At 43.5% G+C, this 17,110-nt stretch overlaps 3 protein-coding genes across 6 annotated transcripts; 1 reads left to right on the forward strand and 2 right to left on the reverse strand.

The window, feature by feature from the left end:
- The first annotated feature begins 396 nt into the window (after positions 1-396).
- LOC136458764 (uncharacterized) lies at positions 397-1,381 on the forward strand. Its single transcript, XM_066458695.1, has one exon. The coding sequence runs from the start codon at positions 606-608 to the stop codon at positions 957-959; it is 354 nt and encodes a 117-aa protein (XP_066314792.1). The 5' UTR covers positions 397-605; the 3' UTR covers positions 960-1,381.
- Positions 1,382-3,586: 2,205 nt separating this feature from the next.
- On the reverse strand, positions 3,587-8,555 carry LOC136456409 (phytochrome-associated serine/threonine-protein phosphatase). Its single transcript, XM_066456263.1, has 10 exons — positions 8,231-8,555; positions 7,870-8,016; positions 7,690-7,757; positions 6,881-6,938; positions 6,131-6,241; positions 5,997-6,047; positions 5,261-5,404; positions 5,086-5,181; positions 4,881-4,952; positions 3,587-3,899 (listed from the first exon to the last, which is right to left on the reverse strand). The coding sequence occupies exons 1-10, from the start codon at positions 8,309-8,311 to the stop codon at positions 3,816-3,818; spliced, it is 912 nt and encodes a 303-aa protein (XP_066312360.1). The 5' UTR covers positions 8,312-8,555; the 3' UTR covers positions 3,587-3,815.
- Positions 8,556-10,186: 1,631 nt separating this feature from the next.
- Positions 10,187-17,084, reverse strand: LOC136456410 (general transcription and DNA repair factor IIH helicase/translocase subunit XPB1-like). 4 transcript variants are annotated; one of them, XM_066456266.1, is made up of 19 exons: positions 16,934-17,084; positions 16,729-16,845; positions 16,448-16,616; positions 15,260-15,482; positions 15,120-15,176; positions 14,609-14,752; positions 14,453-14,533; positions 14,288-14,375; positions 13,538-13,875; positions 13,358-13,433; positions 13,082-13,275; positions 12,657-12,820; positions 12,512-12,584; positions 12,309-12,422; positions 11,273-11,353; positions 11,080-11,139; positions 10,918-11,001; positions 10,691-10,833; positions 10,187-10,589 (listed from the first exon to the last, which is right to left on the reverse strand). In XM_066456266.1, the coding sequence occupies exons 1-19, from the start codon at positions 16,947-16,949 to the stop codon at positions 10,508-10,510; spliced, it is 2,304 nt and encodes a 767-aa protein (XP_066312363.1). In that variant the 5' UTR covers positions 16,950-17,084; the 3' UTR covers positions 10,187-10,507. The 4 variants fall into 4 exon arrangements, with proteins under 4 accessions (XP_066312363.1, XP_066312361.1, XP_066312364.1 ...); XM_066456264.1 differs by having other exon boundaries at positions 10,918-11,139; XM_066456267.1 differs by lacking the exon at positions 10,187-10,589 and having other exon boundaries at positions 10,697-10,859.
- Between the last annotated feature and the right edge of the window lie 26 nt (positions 17,085-17,110).

Raw genomic sequence — 17,110 nt, forward strand, 5'->3', positions numbered from 1 at the left:
GTGCTGTCCCGCTCCCGCGAGCCGCACTCCCACAAATAATCGAATCCAATCGAACGAATTGAAGAATAGACGACCACGTTTTGACCGGATAATATCTTATCTTACAGCTTTTTTTTTAGGGAAATCTTTATCTTACACCTGAGTTGCACGAACCGACGCCAAACTGTTGGGTGCAACGGCAAAGCATCCAGCGCAACTGCTATAAACACACTTCTGCCGCCAGCAACAAAAAGGCCAAAAGCTGGCGAATAAGTTGCTAAAATTCGAATCGAAATTTGTTTATCTCTTTTGTTTTGGATGGAGAATCAAATTTTATCCCAAAGAAAAAGAGAATCAATTTTTATATCTGTTCAGAGAAAAAAAGAAGACCCGCACGCACGAGATGCCTTCCTTCCGAATTTAAATGCGAAGCAACAGACGTCAGACAGCACAACGCAGCAGCGTCCTGCGTCCCTATTCCCCTCCCACCTCCACCTCCCTCCTTCCCACGAGCCACGACGAGGCCACGGCCCCCCCACGCCTCCTCTCCTACGCGAATCGCCCGCACCGGAAGCGAAGCAAGGCGCAAGGCAAGGGGAGGAACGCAAGCAGCCAAGGGCAACGGCATGGACTCCAAGCCGGCGGCGGCGGCGCGTAGGAATAAGGATGCCTCGAAGAAGCGGCAGGAAGGAGGAGGAGGAGGCCTGCGCGGGCCCGGCGTGTCCCCGGCGGCGCCCCCCGCGGACGCCGCCGCCGGGAGCGGCGCGGCGATGGCGGAGTGCGCGGCGGCGTGCTGCGTGCTCTGCGCGTGCCTCCCCGTGGCCGTGCTCTGCTGCGTGGCGCGCGCCCCGCTCCGCGTCGCGCGGCGGTGCTACGGCAGGTGTCGGCGGCGGGGGCCCCGGCGGCGGCTCGCGCCGGGGGGCTCCTCGTCGTTCTCGGACGCCGAGGTCGGGGAGTTCCTGCAGCAGGGCGGGCGGTAGCGGTGCCCGCAGGCGGGCAATGGGGCAGGACTGGAGGCAGCCGCCCTCGCCGCCGGCGTCGGCCCGTCAATCGCCGCCGCCGCCGCCGTCTAGGGATCGGAGGAGGTAGCGCCAAGTTAGTCAGTTACTGGCATTTTTTTTCATCCTCTTCTGTTTTTTTTCCTCCTCTGCGATTTTGTTGTAACCATATCCAGAGGTCCAGAGCATCTGCCAAGTAGGATGTGCCGCTGTTTCGATCTGCTCCGCATCTCTCCTCGCTCTGTTTGCTCGTTCTCGGCTTTGTTTAGCTCAATCCAGAAAATGATTTTGGCGAAACCAAGTGGTTTTATCACGCCGATCCTACCAGGTGTCCCCAACCGCATTGTTCTATTTTTTCCCCTTATAATACACTGCTCAATCGCACCAAGAGCTGCATTATCACTTCTCCCTCTAATCATTCTGCCAAACAAAAAAAGAACAAGATTATATTTTCCTCCTTGAAATAGGCTAAATTAACACTGATACTGCTTAGAAGTTAGAAGTGGACTGAACAATGAAGTCTGGTGAAGTAGGAGTATCAAACTATCAATCCGTTGCTGGTCAATGTAACGTACTTATCGTGCATTCAATTTTTCGCCACATAAAAGAAAAACATGCGTGCATTCAACGGAGTTTTGAATCCATTATTAAACGAAGGACCACTGACGGTATTAAATGAAGTGGGGGCGAGTCGGAACGAGGACTAAAAAAATTAGTAATTTCCTAGCGCTGCCCCCACCTGAATGATCATGAGAATTGGGAAAAGGGACAAGAACAGCAGACTGCCGAAAGATGCCCGCCGCAGCCCCGCAGGCTCAGTCCATTGTTTGACCTGCCATTTGTGCAGCAGAACGCCAGGCCAGGCGGCCAGCCCCCCGGCAGCACCGCCCCCGCACGAGCAGAGCAGTCCACATCGAGCAAGTGCGCGCTGACACAACCCCACAACCGTTTGGCTGCTCGGGTTCACGTGAGGACGACGACGATCTGATCTGAAGACCTGTACTATGAGGAGGCCGCCTGCTGCCGCGGCACGAGCGAGCGCCGTCCAAACACAATAACGAACGAAAAAAAGATGGGGCGGAGGATGATGCAAACGCCATCGCCATCGCCATCGCCTATCGGGCTGCCAAACCCCGGGCTGGGCATCATTCGTGCGTATCGCGTGCGGTCCAGGATTCGTTCGGGCGGGCGGGCGGCGGGACGGCCGGATGGGCGAGGAAGGAGACCGGCTGCGGAGGAAAATGCCTTCTCCCCACCGTTGGAAAAGCGGCACGACACGTGGCGTGGGAGACGCCGTGCGCGCAGGCAAAACTCCTCTCGCTACCGCGACCGCGACGGCGCGCAACCGAACGTACGTACGGTGCAATGCGGGGCGCGGCGGAACCTGTGGCGAGCTGCCGTGCCGGTTTCCCTTTGCAGTTGATGGGAGTGAGCATCTCCAGCAACTCGTAGGATCGTTTTCCGAAATCCTGTTTCTGAAAAAAAAAAAAAAAACTGTTCTGGCTGAATAATTACGTGAGAAAAATATTATTTCAGTTGAAAAAACAAGTCGAACAAATCTAACATGAGATAAGCTGAATGGGGCAAATATTTGCGCTCACCCAAGATCAAACTCCCTTCTCTGTCCTTGGATTTCCGCGCTCCCAATCGGCGATCTGGAGCCAGCCCCGCGCCCCGCGCCCCGCGGCAAAATCGATCGATCGCGCCATATTCCGCGCCGTTGCCTCTTCGTCATGCATGCGCCGTTGCCTGCCGTCGCGGCCGCAACGTCGCCTCCCGTTGCTGTACACGCCTCCGGTGTCCGGTCTCATCACACCTCCACAGGCCCACAGCCGCCAGCCGGGTGTGATGAGAAGGCAAAACTACCGGACAAGTTTCAAAAAACAAAGGCACGTACAAATAGCTCGCGTCCTTTATCTCTAAAGAAGGGATGCCCTAACCATCCAGCATCTATTTCATCCCCATGGTCTATTGAGCTTGCTCTGAACAATGCTCCTTGCCACATTATTACCAATATAATCATAAAAGCCTTTTTTTTTTGTGTGTGTGTGTGTGTGTGTGTGTGTGGGGGGGGGGGGGGGGGGGGGGGGGGGGATTTTAGACGAAGCTTATGATAAAATAAGATTTTCTTTGATATATTTCTAGCTGAAAGTAACCCTTATCCCACTGATAATGAGTTCCATAGGTCAAATAATAGAGTGAAACTAAAATCGAACTCCAACTAAATTGTTTCCATCAACTTTCACCACCAGACACCAGTTTCCATGCTCCCTCGTGTAGATATTTTGGCCTTATTTGTGCACCCATTTACACCGGAGGAAACAACTTCTCTATCAACGAAAGTTGTGGTATTATCTTATCTTCTTGGACGATCAGTATACATCCGGATGTGATATGCTAGGTGCGTCTCACATGGTAAATAATTGCGAGTAAAGAGTTGCCCATCTTACAGAATCAAACTTGGTTTACAGAACATATACCAGGTGCCATTCGACTAAATGAATATATGCCAGAAGCTGCGTGCACGAAAGTATCTTGCTACGTGAACGAACGACCTCAAATGATATTCCAAGCGTGACTCATCTGCTGCACAACGCAAGCGCGGTCCAAAATGAATAGCACGCGAACTAAATCATAAACAAAACTTTGACAGTGTCACTGAAGGAATACAGGAACATATGACACTCCCGATGGTCTAATGTACATGTGGTCAAAAGAAAACAGAAATCAAATTGCATCAGATTGCACTATGATCTGAACCTACAACAATAAACACATCTGATTGATCTTTAGCCCTTACAGATTTAAATATTGACTTCTAAAATTGTACAATTGAAGTCAGAGGAAATATGGGACTGCAGTCCTTGGGCCTCGCATCTGGTTGTTCTCCTCAGTCTCTGTGAAGAACTTGACATCTCTTTCCTGGTAAAAGAAAGCAAATTATATTGTAAATCAGCATTGGTCATAAATCTCATGAAACACGAGAAAGCAGTGGGACAAAACTTGTTGGCCCCTTGCAACCTGCGAGCAACCGGAGATGACCACACAAAAAGAACTAAGAGGTCTTAAGTTACCGAAAAACTGTATTTATTTCACTTTTCATGGCAACTTCTACTGTTCTACACCTCAGCAAAGACACAATAGGCATAATGCTGATTAACTACTAAATCTCAAATGGTTGATTTGTTTCCCAAATAAGGCCTTGTTCAGTTAATCTCCAAATCGAGGGGGTTGGAGGGGATTGAGGGGGATTAAGTCGTAGGGGATTTAATCCCCCTCAATCCCCTCAGTTTGGGGATTAACTGAACAGCTAAGCATGGTTGATGCGCTTAGACAACAATTCGTTTATTCCATGGACGGTAACTGAAACCCTCTCCCTACATAACTTTATTCCTTGTTTCAGGTCCAATCTCTGCATATAACTAGCAAGTACTCCCTCTATTTCAAATTATAGGTTATTTTTGGCTTTTTTTGGGTACATAGTTTTTGCTATGTATCTAGAAATAGCATATATCTATGTGCATTACAAAAGCTATGTACCTAGAAAAGCCAAAACGACTTATAATTTGGAACGGAAGAAGTATATAGAAAATGTCCAACATAACCTTGATGCATTATGGCAAAAGACAGCAGCTGGTGACCCCACTTAGCTGCACCATAACATTAATTTGTATAACATCTACACTAAGGTAAAGATCCCAAAATATTAGCCAGAAACAGTGGTTGCATAATATATCTTCTGGTTGCACATCAGAAACAATTATCTGTACAAAAGTTGCTTGTACAACTGCACAATAAAATCTACTGAGGATGGAGATAAACTTATTGTATAAATTGACTCAAGAGTAATCAGGTGTGTAAAATGCTTCAAGCAAATCCTTGTAGACAAAAGAACTATCATACCATCTTCTCATCGAAGCTTAATATAGAAGCTACATTGCCACATCTGTAGCAATAATTAGGTGCAGACCACACCTGGAGAAGAGAAGAGAAGTTAATATGGGCATCATAACAATTCAATATGGTCACACTGAAATACAAATGCATACTACTATAATGTGATACAACCAATATCTGAGTGTCAATCTATATGTGAACAAGAACTCACAGTTACAAGGCCCTTCTCCTGAAACATGTACTTTAAACCTTCCTGGACCAGCTGGTGAGCCCGGCAAACTAGCTCGATACCGTTAACAAAGTTGAACTGCATAGCAAAAGGAGACATTCACAAGGAGCGAATAAAAAAAGTCCAGAATAATAAAATAAAATTATTGTATACACACCTCTGCTGTGACTCGCGATCCAAACAGCCAACCTGCTCCACGGGGACTAACAGCCCATGTCTCTATCTCCTCAGGGTCACTCCACATAAGATCGCAGAAAGGACCTTCATGGGGAATTTCACAATTGCGATCAATCGTTCGAATCTGGAGAAAAGATAATCAAAGCTTCAATCTCATTGAAACATTTAGTCCAAATAAAAACCATCCACATAATCATATACTACTATTCTTCAAGAAATGAGTCAGAAATGCTATGGACCAAATCAACCCCAGAATCATGTGCTCAATATTCTTCACAAAATGAGTCAGCAATGCTAGTTCATTGATGATAAGCATTCTTACTACCAAAGGAAATTCTATCAGAAACATGTCCAAAAAAGTACAGTTAGCACAACCAGCTGAAAATAAGAACAGAAAAAACAAAATAACTGAAAACATATTAAATACCCCTTCTGCTGTTTACTATTCAAAATTTCCAAACTCCAGCATATATCCACTAAAGCATTTTATTTATATCACTGATAACAGTGAAGTATTCAAATAGCTGTAATTCTTAAGGCTATGCATATCCTTTATAGTCCATGTGAAAAATATTTCTACTTTTGTATTCACCAAGTATGGCAAACCTACAAGACATGAAACTCAGAATCCCATAAAATGGGAAGGGTCATAAGGGTTCATAAACAGATGTGTTCACAGATGGTTATAAGAAAGTTACAGAAGAGAAGTCACGGACCTGATCAATAGTACGTACATCGGGAGAAAGACCACCATGAACACAGAGGACCTGAATTCAGCATATAATTTAAGCATGACTGGCCAAAATAACATGAAATGACAACCTGTAATTTTTTCCCTAGAGGAACTTACTTGGCCATTAATGATTGCTGATAGTGTAAGGTAATCAAAAACATCAGTGCAATACCGCCATGCATTGGCATTGCCATACTTCCTCTGACACTCATCATAGAAACCATACACCTAAAGATAAGTCACAGTATTATTAGTATGCCTGCATGATAAGCTAAAACATGTCAAGTGTTTTCGGCTATTTGTGGTACAGTATGGATACAAGCATGCAATGTAAATCGAGAGCTAAAAGATATAGCCATTTGAAGTCACAACCAGAGGAAAAAACGCAAAAAATAAGAGCCATGCTGACAGGTAGTTTAACAGGCACTGGCTATAGAAAACCTAAGCATGACATACAGGCTGATTACCAGATAATGTTATCCTGAGAAGCATAAGACTTCAATAATCATGGATGAGTAACTTGCATTCCTAGATTCACATAGCCAAGATTAAATCACAGATACAGTATCAGTAAGAGCACTGTTTCCCCTAGAATAAAATCAGCATGTACTGAATTTGTTTCATGCTACCAAAAATTAAATATTATGCTTCCCACAGATGGCCAAAAGTGCTTTAAGAGAGCACAGTGGAGGGTAACCAGATGAATACAACACCTTTTGAGCTCACAAGTAAAAAGCAGAACACAAGAATCATGGGAACATATATTGGACTCAGCCACTCAGGGCATTTAGTTGCAACCGAAGTGGCCTAAATCAGAAAAACTATGAACTGTATGCAATTATCTGTTTTTCACATACAAGAACATACCTGCGTCAACTGCCTACTTTCATGATTTCCACGCAGAAGGGTTATGTGTGCAGGATACCTAACGGCAATCAGAACATTCAGCAGCAAGAATTAGCCATAGATAGTGACGATTCTTGGAAACATTCTAGATGGGAACTGAAGTAACGATAAGAATTATGAGAATCAAAGCCATCTCATCAGAATGTTGGTTCATTGGGAAAATTTATGAGAATGGATGTTTCTTTTCACACTTGCAGTTCATGCTGCCTAAAAAGGGGAGGAAATTTCTGTTTCTATGTTCAGACACAGTAAACTCATTCAGCTACCACATATGTTAGGTGGACAGTGCCAACCATGGTTAAACGTATTCAGATCAACTCCAGGATATTATCTGTATTTTTCAAAAATCAAAACAGCATACATTATTTAAGTTTTAACTGCATAATAAACTAAAAGATAATTTGATCCGTAGAGCAGCCAATAATCCAGGAAAGTGTGAGAAAGTGAGTCAACAAGGTGCGAAAGGATATGAATAGTCAATTGCCAATCAATCAATACAAGCCATTAGCCAAATTCTGTTTAAATTAGCTACTATGGTTAATTATGTAGCAGCAACCATGCATCTTTCCTAAAACAAGGTTGTGTTATACTAAAAAATGATTATGCATTCCTTTCATAAAAAAACGATTATGCATCAAACCCTAAGGAGGTTCTATTGTACTAACAACACAAAATGGTGAAGCGGCTATTACAATAGAAGCTAGGCAGCAGAAACATTGCAACAATCAAGTAAACAACTGAGTATGCCAAACAAGAAACTGACTAAATACCTCGCTTTTAGTAGCAATAGGATGGTGAAAACCTCCAGGCTGTTGAAGCCACGGTCCACAAAATCACCCTGCGAGTGAACCACAGCTCAATTGAGATAAACATAGCCATGCCAAACCTTCCCAACAACCACGGCTCCCATGAAAAAGGCAATGAAGAAAAAAAGGCTCCACAATCCGCACCATGAAAATATAGTTCGTCTCTGGGACGTGGCCCCCCGTCGCGAAGAGCTTCATCAGGTCATGGAACTGCCCATGGATGTCACCGCAAACCGTCACAGGGCTGTTCACCGGTTGAACGTTCGACTCTTCGATGAGGATCTCCTTCACCTGGACAACCAGTAAAGCAGACCGTGGTTACACACAGACACCACCAGCAGACGCAGCAAAGGAAACCGTTTTCCCCCCTCCATCTACCTCCACCCACCAAGAACCCTAGCACCGCCGCGCAAGCTGTGCGCTCGCGTGCCACCGCCCTAGATAGCAACGAGGTGATAAAAACCCCAAGGGGCGGAACGAGCTAGTAAAAGGGTAGGGAGCTCACGTATTCGCAGAGAGACTGAAGCTCGTGCTCGGCGAGGTGCTGGCCCTCCTTGACCTTGGAGATCCACAGATCCAAATCCATGGCGGGGCGGCGGCCAACCGGGTGAGAGCGATTTGGGGCGGAGGGGCAGGGGGGCTCGGTGGAGCCGTGGAGGGAGGAGGAAACCCTCTCCTGACTATTGGCGCCTCCTCGATCGCGGCGGGGAGGCGGGCGGCGAGAGGGGAACGAGGAGCGGGGGAGGGGACAGGAGGCGAGGTTGTGATTTGCGCCTGGCTTTTTGGGCGGCTGGCTGGAGTCGACGAGCGCCTTGGCTGGCTCGCTCACAGCCTCGTGCTCGCGGCTGCACGAGACGACAGGGGCACGGGGCCTCTTCTTCAGTTTCTGAAACGTGATTGGATAGAATTTTGTTTCGTGTTTAGGGCACGAAACGTGAAGTATCTTTGTATTTACTAGTATAAAAAACTTTACATTTTGACAAGACTGAAACCAAATTTCTGAAATCTTTTATCAGTTAGTCAATAACATTTCATTAAAATATATATCAATATATTTTTGAAAATTATTCCCCCTATTTTTTAAAAGCCATCAACAGGAGCACGCCAGGCATATGTTTTGGTAGTGAAAAAAAACAACAAAAACCTTAAAAAGGACCAAATAACCATAATAAAAACTAGCAATAGAAAATCAGCCAAAACAACTAAGACAATAGTTGGTTGATTGCTTTTCAACATGCACCGCACCATAACGTCTCCTTAAAACAACTAAGACAATGGTCGGTTAGATTGATATTTCAACGTGCACCGCACCATAACATCTCCTTACGACTTTATATCACATTTCAACCTATAAACCGTTGCTCTGCTGCTCAACGATCCACATCCCTATTAGCCGGTTGTCACACTGCACCACCATCCTTGTTCACAAATTCAATATTCGATAAACCATCGTCACAGCCGTTGTTGTTGACAATGTTCTGCACCTTGCCAAGCTCTGCTATGCGGAGCTAGCCGCTGCGGTCCGTTGCAAGCCATGTAGCTGTCACGGCGTCGTATCCGCTTACACCGCTAGAGCACGCTATCCCACAACGGACTAGCCTTTGCAAATTAAGACTAGCCATCATAGTCTACTGCAAACCGCACACCGAAGACATAAAAAAGCTAATGCCCTGTTTGATTGAACTATGGCATGTGCTATGAAAAAGCTGACGTGGGTCGTAGGCCATGAGAAAGTCGTTTGGTTCAATAGTTATGGCTTTTGAAAAAAAGTCGTTTGGTTCAACAGTTGTGGCTTTTGAAAAAATTGTGGCTAGCATATCCCACATATCATCTGTGCCCCCACATGTCAACCACCAAATAAATATTTCTCTATTTTTTCGTCAAATTGGAGGAGGCCACAGAGCACGGAGGACGATGGGGACACTCTCACTGCCGCCGCTAGGTAAAAAGCCCTAGTTTAGTTTTAATAATTAAGTGACAATTTAAGCTTTAACATAAGATAAGTGATCAGTCCACAGATACACTAGTGTGATCTACTTGAGCCATGGTGAAGTGGCTTGGATTTAATGCAATGCTCAACATGTTAGTCGTGAACAAACACTACAATGTTAGTCACCCAAATTATAAGACGTTTTAGCTTTTCTGAATATAGCTTTTGCTATGCATTTAGATATACACCATGTCCACATGCATAATAAAAGCAATGAACCTGTTCACTTGTTGATTTCTAGGCTGATAAACCCGGCTAGTACTGGTTTGTTGTGAGAGAAAAATACTATTAACTGGCTGATAAACCCTAACTGAAACCATCTAGCAAACATGCTGAATGTCTTATAATTTTGAATGGACAGATGACAAATTATCAAACTGACAACCATAGGCAATAACGTGTCATACATAGGATTATCGAAAACTTAGTTTCTTTTGGAGTTGAAATGCAGGAAGCCAGGACCCAGCAGCAAATATGAAGCGTTGCAATTTACAAGCGTGTTTTTACTCGTATAATACAAGGCTTACAACAACATTTACAATTTCAAGACACGTCCTGTTGTCCCACTCCCACCCGAAAGCCGGGTATGCCAACTTTAAGCAGCATGTGTAAACCTGAGATCAAAACTGGTCTTCGCTACAGTAGCTCAGTAACCTTGCTCAAACCGAGGAAACATTTGACCAAAAGTAACAGCTCTGCATAACCTGGCTTGTTTGTTTATAAGCCAACGACATTTGATGCCAAACAAGAAGGTTCTCATGAACCAAATCATTTCTAGCAAAGCACAACAGGCTACGCATAGCGTTTCTTGAACAGATGATGCCTCTTTGATGGGTCCTTGTGTTTCTTCGGAGCACCCTTTCCCTTCCTAGTGCTGGAAAGAAAAGATCATGGGCCGGTGCATTCAGTTAAAAAAGAGGTTGAATATGGTCCGAAACCAAAACCAGAGGAAAAGTGGAGAGAGAGAGGCAGCACCTGTACTCCATGTAGACCATTCCACCAGCTCCAGAGAAGGCGCTCATTGATCCGGCAGAGCGTCGTGCTCTTAGAAGAGCCTTGCCATCAGAATCTTCTTCTAAGCGCTCAACACCAATCATGTCATCCCCTGCATTCAGCACCTGTTGGTAGCGGTGAACGGGTCCATCTGCACACGATCAGTAATTGCCAACAAAACTATGACCAGTGGATACAGAAATGCCCACCTTGCTCAAAAGCTCAAGCTGTTCATCAAGTGTGTAAAAGCTCAGATTAGGTTCTTCTTCAGGCGGCGGCAAACTAGTGATAACCTGGCAAGTACAACATTTCATCACTAAAAAGTCCCAAAAGAACAATCTTCCTTTTGAAGTAAGCTCCAAAAGCCATACCTTGAAGCTATATCCCTGGTCAATAAGAAACTGCTGCCTTTTTGTTGAGTAGTACATTTCCTGCATCGGCACAAACAATATAATGCTGATATGCTAAAGATAATTTGCAGGGCTGTTATGACATATCTACATGCTGGCATTTTCAGAAAAAAAGGGAAAATAGTGAGGAAATTAGTAATCCAGTGAAACTAACCTGTGTGTCAGTTGATACAAGGGAATAGAAAAAAGCATTGTATTCTTCTTTTCCTCCAGCCATCCGATCTTGCTGCTTACCCTGAAGTCACAAGAATTTACAGGATATAAAAAGAATATAATTGATGATACTCGTTAAAGAAGGAATGTTGAAGTTGTGTTCCAAATACTTTCTGTATATTTTTTCCCAATCTGATTAGCCAAATCAAGGTAATTACTCTGATAAGCATAAGCTGAAACTTAACTACAGGTTGGTAGCTCTACACTGGTAAATAAGGTAGTGTGCAAATACATGAACACCTATGTGTAACTACTCCAAATACCAGGTCAGTAGGTTACTGTCAGTGATAATACAGTTAGAGCAGCTGAAGTGCTGCATCAAACCATAGGCGGAGAGTTCAATGACTCAGTCCATGGTGGAAGGCCTCAGTGCAAAATCGTTTAGTGGGACCCACAGAATGCAAATTAAAGGCAGGTTTCCCTCACCCTCACATGTTTTTTTTTTCTTTGTGGGACCTGCTTCGTGACAGATTTCGAACCTAAAACTGAGTTCGCTTTTCGTTTCTGACACCATGTGCCATGTTCGATTTGCCTCACCAATCGATTTTTACCAACACTGGAGGGGCTCTTGCAAGCCATGAAACAGCACAACAGCAAAATCAAACCAATATATATTGTTGGGTGTCGATATGACATTAACAACAGAGGTTTACTGTGTTACTTGATAGCTGAAACTATATATTGTTGGGTGTCGATATGACATTAACAACAGAGGTTTACTGTGTTACTTGATAGCTGAAACTAATGGCAAATTTCCTCTAAGAATCTCTTTCTAGTAGCAAGACTTTTCACCATAATGTGTTTGCATTCATGATGAATTCAAGAATATGGAATATAAATGTCCACATTAATTTTGAATGTCAAAAGGAACATAAACATCCACATAGAATTTTGAATGCTAAAGGATCAGGTGCAGCAATTGCAATCAGCTTGTCAATGAACAGAAACAAATGGTAGAAAGCAACAGCCAACAGTACCTTTGCCCTGAGAATACGTCCCAGACGCTGAGCTTCTTGACGTCTCGAACCAGCGTGAGATGATATTTGTATGATAACATTAGCTTCTGGGATATCAATCGAGTTATCACCAACCTAACAGGAAACAGCATATAGTCACAAAGATTGCTGACAGTAAGTTGATTCCAAATACATATTCAAGCTTAGATAGTCACTAAGCACACCTTTGAAAGGAAAATTGTATTGACTTCTGGACTGTTCTTGAATTGGTAGAGAATTCTTGTCCTCTCAGCATGGCTAAATGATTCAAAGATAAATAAGCGCAAAATTAAAAGAAAATAGGTAACATCTGCATAAATGCGAAGTCACCTTGTGGCACCAAAAATCATTGGCTTGCGTAGTTTCATTGCATAAGCAGTTAGTGCAAATAGATTATCAGCAAACACAATGATCTTGTCTCCGCGTTGTTGCTCATGGAATCGAATCAGGAATTCACAAGCCCTGAACTTGTTCGGATTCATGACATACAGTACCTGGCATATAAGAGTTAGTAAGATGGGATCCTCCATATACAAAGATAGAAGAGAATTAAATAAAGCGAGAATGTCAAACAAAAAATTCTGTTGTTTACTTATGAAAAAAGTATAAGAGTATCTTAGTATGTCTTGTTGGAGGTGAATAACAATAATGTTAACTGGAACGTGTGAACTTCATATTGTGTGTGCACACAATAAGGACAGAAATTTATGTAATTTCTCTGCAGGAACATATGAGAAACTTCAACATAGATTCACCTGCTTCTTCTTTGAATTTTCCTTTTTCAAATACTCAGCAAAGAACTCTTTGGTCATAGGACACCATACTTCTGCACACTGCACATTTGCAATAAATCCACCTTTCACTAAATCCAACCAATTCGCTTCATACAGTTTTGGTCCAATTAGAAAATTCAGATCAGTAATACGTTCGTCCTCTCTCACAAGGGTAGCTGTGGTGATATTAACATAGTGAATTCATAATACACCAAAGCAAACAGTGAAATCATGCAGGATTATATGATGAGAGCATACCAGTAAGACCAAGCTTGCAGTGAGATTTAGTAATGCTGATGACTTTTCTGAACATATGTGCAGGGACAACATGAACCTGAAAACACATATACACAAGAAAAGGAGACAAAAGTGAGTGTGACACTTTATTAAGACATTGAAGCATAAACACCTCAATAATTGGATAATAGATTAATCCACCTCATCCATTAGAAGCAAGCCCCACTCTCTGTTTCGGATTTCTTCAATGATCTTCTCCGAATCTTCAGACCTTTTACCACCGAATGCAACCATGTTATATGTAGTAACAACCACACCAGCCATGCCTGTAAATTTCTCCTTGTTATCAGATGTAAAACGACTAATGTTCTCATCTTTTATGGTTGACCAAAGCTTGAACTGAAATGCCCATTGATCTACGGAGACAGCATTTGTGGCCAAACATAAACAGCTCTTCTTAATACGGCAGGCTGCAGATACACCAACCAAGGACTTGCCAGCACCACAAGGTAGCACAATAATTCCAGACCTTGCCCGTCCTGCATAATTACAAATTAAATCAAATTAGAAATGGTAGCACAGACTCATTCAAGTATGTCAATTTTTTTTACTCCCTGCAAGTGCCAAAAAATCCTTACATTAGCAAACACATCCTTAGCAAAAACTTATTTTGCTAGCAGTTCAAAACTTGCATTAGCTTCTGTTAGAAATTCACAAGCACTAAACAATAGCACAATACAGGATGCCATATAAACAAGACATTGTAAGACCATTTCATACAAGCCACATCTGTTTTCATTTTGAACATGGTCACATATCAGCCATGTGCAATCCAATTTTCAATTCAATGCTAATTATTGGCAAATTCTTTAGTGCAAGCTTTGTTGCCATGTATATCTTTCTTAACAGAGTAATGATTGTTTGAAACTCAATTTTACATGATGAACTTACCGTTCCCAAACATCTTACTGAGGCTCTTTTCTTGATATGGCCTAGGCCGTGCTTGCGGCTTTAGCTCCATCTCCAAATCTGGGTTTACCTACAATTGAAGTAGACATAGAAAACTAAGTTCACTAAACCATGCAGTGACTGTCTCCTGAGATTAGACAAGCTTACAGTGTCATTTCTGAAATCATACTCCTCCAGCATGGGGTAGTTCAATGCATTTGGCAAGCACCGCTGCTTGACATTCTCAACCTGTGTGAAATGAACAGAATATCAGTCCCTTGGTAACTCAGTGGTTTCCAAGCTTCAATAGAAGTGAAGAAATACCTGAGAGGGATCAATCTCAAAAGAATGTGTTTCCTTGTCTTCAGTTGCAGCAGCAATTTCCATTCCATTTAACAGGTCTTCATGTCCACTAGCAATTTGGCCAGATGTCTTGCTAACAGTAAATGAAGGTGCACCAAGGGAATCCTGAAGGAAATTAGGATAGATTTAGTTGGCATTGTAATGCAAGCAACTAACTTACACGGATAATAATGATCTAGTGTAGACAAATTAGCAGGGAAACAACTTATATCTAAGAGACTACTGAGGTAGGTCACAAAATTAACCAAACTGCAATGGTTTCAAATGTCCAATATGATTACACACCCAAGAAGTTGGGAGCCGATATGGAACAGAAGTATATGATAAAAGGAAACAAAAAATGGAAAATAGACCATAAGAAATAAAACAAAGAAACTGATGACATGAACACACTTTTCCACACTGCATAGTTCTTCTCTACCTGACACTAATTTGTTTCGGTAAGAGAGAGTAAACTCAAACTAGATAATACCTCAGGAGATATCCTAGCTCTCGATATAACTTCATCCCTCAGAAGGTTACTCAATACCTGCACAATAGGTGTCACAGTTCTCTCATTCAAGAAAAACAATAGAGCAATCAGAATTTTATACACAAGCCATGTGATACAACCTCAGGAAATGGAGACTCGACAAAATATCGATTCTTCTTCAAGACAAGCTTCACTTTCCCGTAGTTAGCAGTGGATGCGTGGATGAAATCAATTATTTCGCGGGGCAATTTGGTTTTAGATAGTTTACTCAAGACACTAATGATAGTGCTTGTCTCAAGTCCCACTGAGACCGCAGCATACAATGAGTGGGGAGTTAGATTGTACTCATGCATAGATTCTGGCCTGCACAACAACAACAGGGTAAAATTTTCAGAAAGCAAAATTGCAAACGTGTCATTGAATATATTTCAAGCCTTTAACGCATATGCATCCTCGAAATTTTGAAGAAAAAACATAGGCATTTCAATATCTCTTTGATTGTAGATTAACAGCACCATGCGAGCTCAGATTCAATTTCAATTTTTACTTATGTTCATTGCTGTTCCAGGTAATTTGAAGTAACGAGCTCCTGATACCTCTAATGAGGTCATTCAATCCTCCAAAGTAAGCAAATCCTACTGTCCTAGCACTTATTCCCCAGAATAAACATCGCGTGTATTGCAACTTACTCCAGTCAAGTTTAGATAGTGGTCCACATATTTAACTTCATAAACAAATGACATAACTAACAAGCAAAAAACTCTGCTCGGAGAAGAAAAAATACAAAAAATGCAATAGCTATACTCAGCACTTATTTAAAACCAAAAGATCCCAATAAGGCAATAATCATAGTTGATTGAGTTAAGCAAACACTGGCGTCTTTCTCCCTCACAACTCCCAGCATATGTATGCATCCCAACCAATCTCACACAAATTCCTTCAAATGAAATCATGCTAACTCCATCACATGAATAGAAGAAGTCACCCAAAAGCAAACCCCATCCTAAATTCACACTGTAGTAAGGTTTTGAATGGAATATTGAAAATCCCTCAATCTAGTCTTGGAAATACTCGAAATACATCTCCTGGTCCATGACATCCAAAGCCTAATTCATTGTGGCTAGTGTGTCAATAATGCATACTAGATTGATCAGACCAGCCCTATCAAAGCATGGCCTCTTCATGCTATCAAAACTTTATGCAGAAATCAGCTGCTGGAATTCAGGTTGTGTTGTGTACAACCCGGATACAAACATGAGCAGTCTGAATAAAGATGCAACCAAGGCTGGTACAGGTAGTGTTGGAGTATGGAAGTGATTGGAGGGAACCTGCACACAGGCTCCGCGATGGCGATGAGGAAATCGTAAGCCTGTTTGTAGAGCGGCGAGAAGGTCTCGAGGAAGATGCGGCCGTCGGCGCACGCCCAGAGCGGACGGCTCGCGTGATCCACCTTCAACTCGAGCTTCGTGAAATCCCTCTTCTTCACCTCCATATCCGCTGCATATAAGAGCAAGAAACCAAAAGCCCCATCATTAAAAAGTTCCGCAGAAACTGCACAGATTCGGGGGAAGCCGGTGGATTTAGGAGGGATCAAGCCCGCGGACAGTACCGTCGTGGGCGTCGTCGTCGAAGTCATCAGCGTAGTCGAACTCGGCGCTCTCGTCCACCAGGGCCGCTTTCGACGGCGCCGAGGACTTGTGCCGCTTCGGCGCTCGGTGCCGATCGCCTGCAGGGGAGAAGAGAGGGGAACCGCGTCACGAGGGGAGGCTGTAGGCTGTACATGGAGGAGATGGGGTTTAGGGTCGCCGCCTCACCGTCGCCGCCGGCCATGGCTGGGGCCGAGTAGGAGACCGCGGCAGGTGGTCGGCGCTAATCGATGTCGATTCACGAAGCAGTACGCGGTCGGGTCCCCTATTGCAGTTGCAGCTGCAACGTGACGAACTCCTGCGTAGGCTTTGAGGTGTTCGGCGAATATATCGCGGGCCAGGCCG

Source organism: Miscanthus floridulus, chromosome 6 (genome assembly GCF_019320115.1).
Source record: "Miscanthus floridulus cultivar M001 chromosome 6, ASM1932011v1, whole genome shotgun sequence".
Classification (NCBI taxonomy): Eukaryota; Viridiplantae; Streptophyta; class Magnoliopsida; order Poales; family Poaceae; genus Miscanthus; species Miscanthus floridulus.

Bases quoted from the DNA above. Each gene is read 5' to 3' on its own strand.
- LOC136458764 (XM_066458695.1), top strand. From the start codon at position 606: ATGGACTCCAAGCCGGCGGCGGCGGCGCGTAGGAATAAGGATGCCTCG.
- LOC136456409 (XM_066456263.1), bottom strand. From the start codon at position 8,311: ATGGATTTGGATCTGTGGATCTCCAAGGTCAAGGAGGGCCAGCACCTC. The intron at 7,758-7,869 runs GTGCGGATTGTG...GTTCACTCGCAG, and splicing joins AGACGAACTATATTTTCATG to GGTGATTTTGTGGACCGTGG. The intron at 6,939-7,689 runs GTATTTAGTCAG...GATTGCCGTTAG, and splicing joins CTATTGCTACTAAAAGCGAG to GTATCCTGCACACATAACCC.
- LOC136456410 (XM_066456264.1), bottom strand. The intron at 13,276-13,357 runs GTATGCTCTCAT...ATATCACCACAG, and splicing joins CTGCAAGCTTGGTCTTACTG to CTACCCTTGTGAGAGAGGAC. The intron at 11,140-11,272 runs GTTAGTTTCACT...GTGCCGATGCAG, and splicing joins TTGTATCAACTGACACACAG to GAAATGTACTACTCAACAAA.